At 58.3% G+C, this 2,675-nt stretch overlaps 1 protein-coding gene across 1 annotated transcript; it reads left to right on the plus strand.

The window, feature by feature from the left end:
* The first annotated feature begins 269 nt into the window (after positions 1-269).
* On the plus strand, positions 270-1,286 carry LOC108354413 (intraflagellar transport protein che-13-like). Its single transcript, XM_017605604.1, has one exon. The coding sequence runs from the start codon at positions 270-272 to the stop codon at positions 1,284-1,286; it is 1,017 nt and encodes a 338-aa protein (XP_017461093.1).
* Positions 1,287-2,675: the final 1,389 nt, after the last annotated feature.

The following is a 2,675-nucleotide window of genomic DNA, read 5'->3' on the forward strand; positions in this document are numbered from 1 at the left end:
AAGATTTTTTTCGTTTGATGAAGATAATGTCCATCAAGAGTTAGAGGGCAACAAATTATCGCCCCTTCTTTTGCGAAGATAAAAAATCACCATAATCATTGCCGACTTTAGCTGGATCAGTTCAGTGAAAGTGCGACTTTGCTTCGATTTCGCTTCGGTTGCCTTGGAAACGGCGGAGTTCTATTTTGTTGCGTCAACAAATCCACACTACCCTTTTGAAGCCCTTCCATCTTCAAAACTTTCAAAACTATCGTCTTCAAGCAGCGATCATGAGCGCCATCAGCAAGCTAACCACTGACTCCTCCTCCTCAACTGATGACGGCGGCAGCCTCGACTTTGTGGCCACCTACCAGGCGATGGCCGAGCTGCAGGCGAAGCTCCTCGCCCTCGACTACAGCAAGGCCTTCGTCAGCGCCTACAAGTGTCCGCCCATCAATCGGTACTACTTCTGCCGGCCAGGTGGGAGCCAGGGGGCAGGAGGGCAGCAGTTCTTCGCCTTCACCTGCCTTGCCTCGTTTCTGCTGAATCGTCTAAACGAACGGGCCGACTTCAAGGTGGACAGCTTCGACGACCCGAACCTGACGATTGATCGCATTCTGAATGCGGCCGGCGCTCACGTGGACATCTCGGCCTTTGCCAACGCCCGAGCGAAGTTTAAGGCCGGCTTTGGCGGCGAGGTGATCGGCCTGCTAGGCCGCCTCGTCGACAAGGTCTGCCTGAAGGAGCTGCCAACTGCGACTGAACGTGGCTCTTCGAACCTGGTCACCGTCCGCTTCCTCAACGCCGACGGAAGCCCGGTGGACGGAGGCGATGAAGAAGGGGGAGAAGATGAGCTCGACAACGACATCGAGGACGACGAGATCGAGCTGGAGGAGGAGTTCGCCGACTACATCATCGACGAGGAGATGATGGGCCCCGATGGAATGTTTGTCGCCGGTGAAGACGACGGCTGGGACGACGACCCCTTTGGACAGCAGGCAGAGAACGAGAAGAAGCTGGCGATGATCACCGCCAGCACCGACCTCACCGAGTGGAAGCTGGAGCTGGAGCGCATTCTGCCGCAGCTGAACGCCCGCCTGCTGGGGCAGAGTATGCTCGGGGGCGGTCGAGCTGGTATGAACGGCTCCAGCAGCATTGACACCGAGTGGCGGCTGCACTACGCCGCCGCCACCGCCCAGAACGCCACCATCAAGGGCGTCTACGGGCAGACGGCGGCGCTGGTGGGCGCCCTCAGCGGGGAGATACGGGCGGCACTGGAGAAGATTGACGCCAAGGAGGGTGAGTAGTTTTTAGGCTTTAATAAACCCAACAACCTAAACCATTTCCCCCCAGCCTACCTGCGCTCCAACTGCGCCACCATCCTCGCCGAGTGGGCGACGGTGCGGGAGCGCGCGGAACGGCTCCGAGCCGCCTTCCAGGCCGTCCACGGCGAGACGGCGGAGAAGGCCGCTCGGCTGGCGGAGCTGGGAGAGGAGGACCGGGCGACGAAGCAGGCGCTGGAGGAGTACTCGCTGCGGATGACCGACTCCTCGCCGCTGCTGGAGGCGAAGAAGGCCCGAGAGGGGCTGAAGGCGGAGCTGGTGCGCGTCCACCTGCAGATCGGGGTGGCCATACAGACGCTGGTCCGCCACATTACCCTCTACACGTCGCCCGTCTACTGAATACCTTAGTCCCAAGTAGAAAGCTGTTTAGAAGTAGAGTGTGCATCTCTGTCTCCCCATTCCCCGGACCCAGAGAAGCAGGTCAAGACCTGATGGCAAAGTAAACACTGACACTCAAAGACTGACACTCAAAGTTCCCGCGCGCAGCCTTAGGCCCTAGCCTAGGCCCCGGAAGCGCCCAAGAGTGTGGACGTGCTCTTTCTCTCTCTCTCTCTCTCTCTCTCTCTTGCAGGCTGGGCCTGAAGGAGCGTATCAGTGGCCAGATAGCTGCGGTGGACGCGCACGCGTCCACCACCACCACCACTGCTCTGGCCACTGATATGGCGGCGACGACCGCATGAGCCTCTACCACTACCACCACCACCACCACCGCTGATGATTATGGTCGTCGTCGCCGATCTGCCCATCATCATCGTAGTCAGCGGCTCTGGCACTGAACTTTCTCTCCGCCTGTGTGCGAGCATTCCCCCGACCGACCGACCACAGCTGCTACCACCACCACCACCACCACCACAGGAGGAGAAAGAGAACTGCCTGGAGAGAAGGAGACATTGGCAACAGAAGTGAACTCGCCTTTGTGTGCCTCCTCTCGTCTCGCAGCAGTGTCTCCTCGCACTTCGCCCAGTGTGCCCACAACAGACGACTGCCGCCGCCGCTGCTAAACAAAAAAGCTTTGCAGCCGAATCGTTGGGCGCCAATCGGAGGTTGCCGTCTGTGTGTTGTTGTATTCTGCAGCATCTCTCAGCCCCGGTGCAAAGTGCCGGTTTGTGTGTTTTCAATCATCATCGGCATCATCACTTCTTCACTGCCGCCTCAACTCGGCAACGACTGCCTCAGCGAAGACGAAGACGATAACAACAACAACATCATCAACATCGGCGCCTCTGGGCAACCACCACCATCACCGCCGATAGTGTGACCAGCATCAGTTCGCTGTTCACTCTCTTGTTTTGTGATCATCATCATCATCATCGTTAGTTTGCCCCCTTCCTCTACTGCTAACCAATTCCTCTG

The sequence above is a fragment of the Rhagoletis zephyria genome, unplaced genomic scaffold (assembly GCF_001687245.7).
Source record: "Rhagoletis zephyria isolate East Lansing unplaced genomic scaffold, Rhagoletis_zephyria_1.1 Rzeph_scaffold_35744, whole genome shotgun sequence".
NCBI lineage: Eukaryota > Metazoa > Arthropoda > Insecta > Diptera > Tephritidae > Rhagoletis > Rhagoletis zephyria.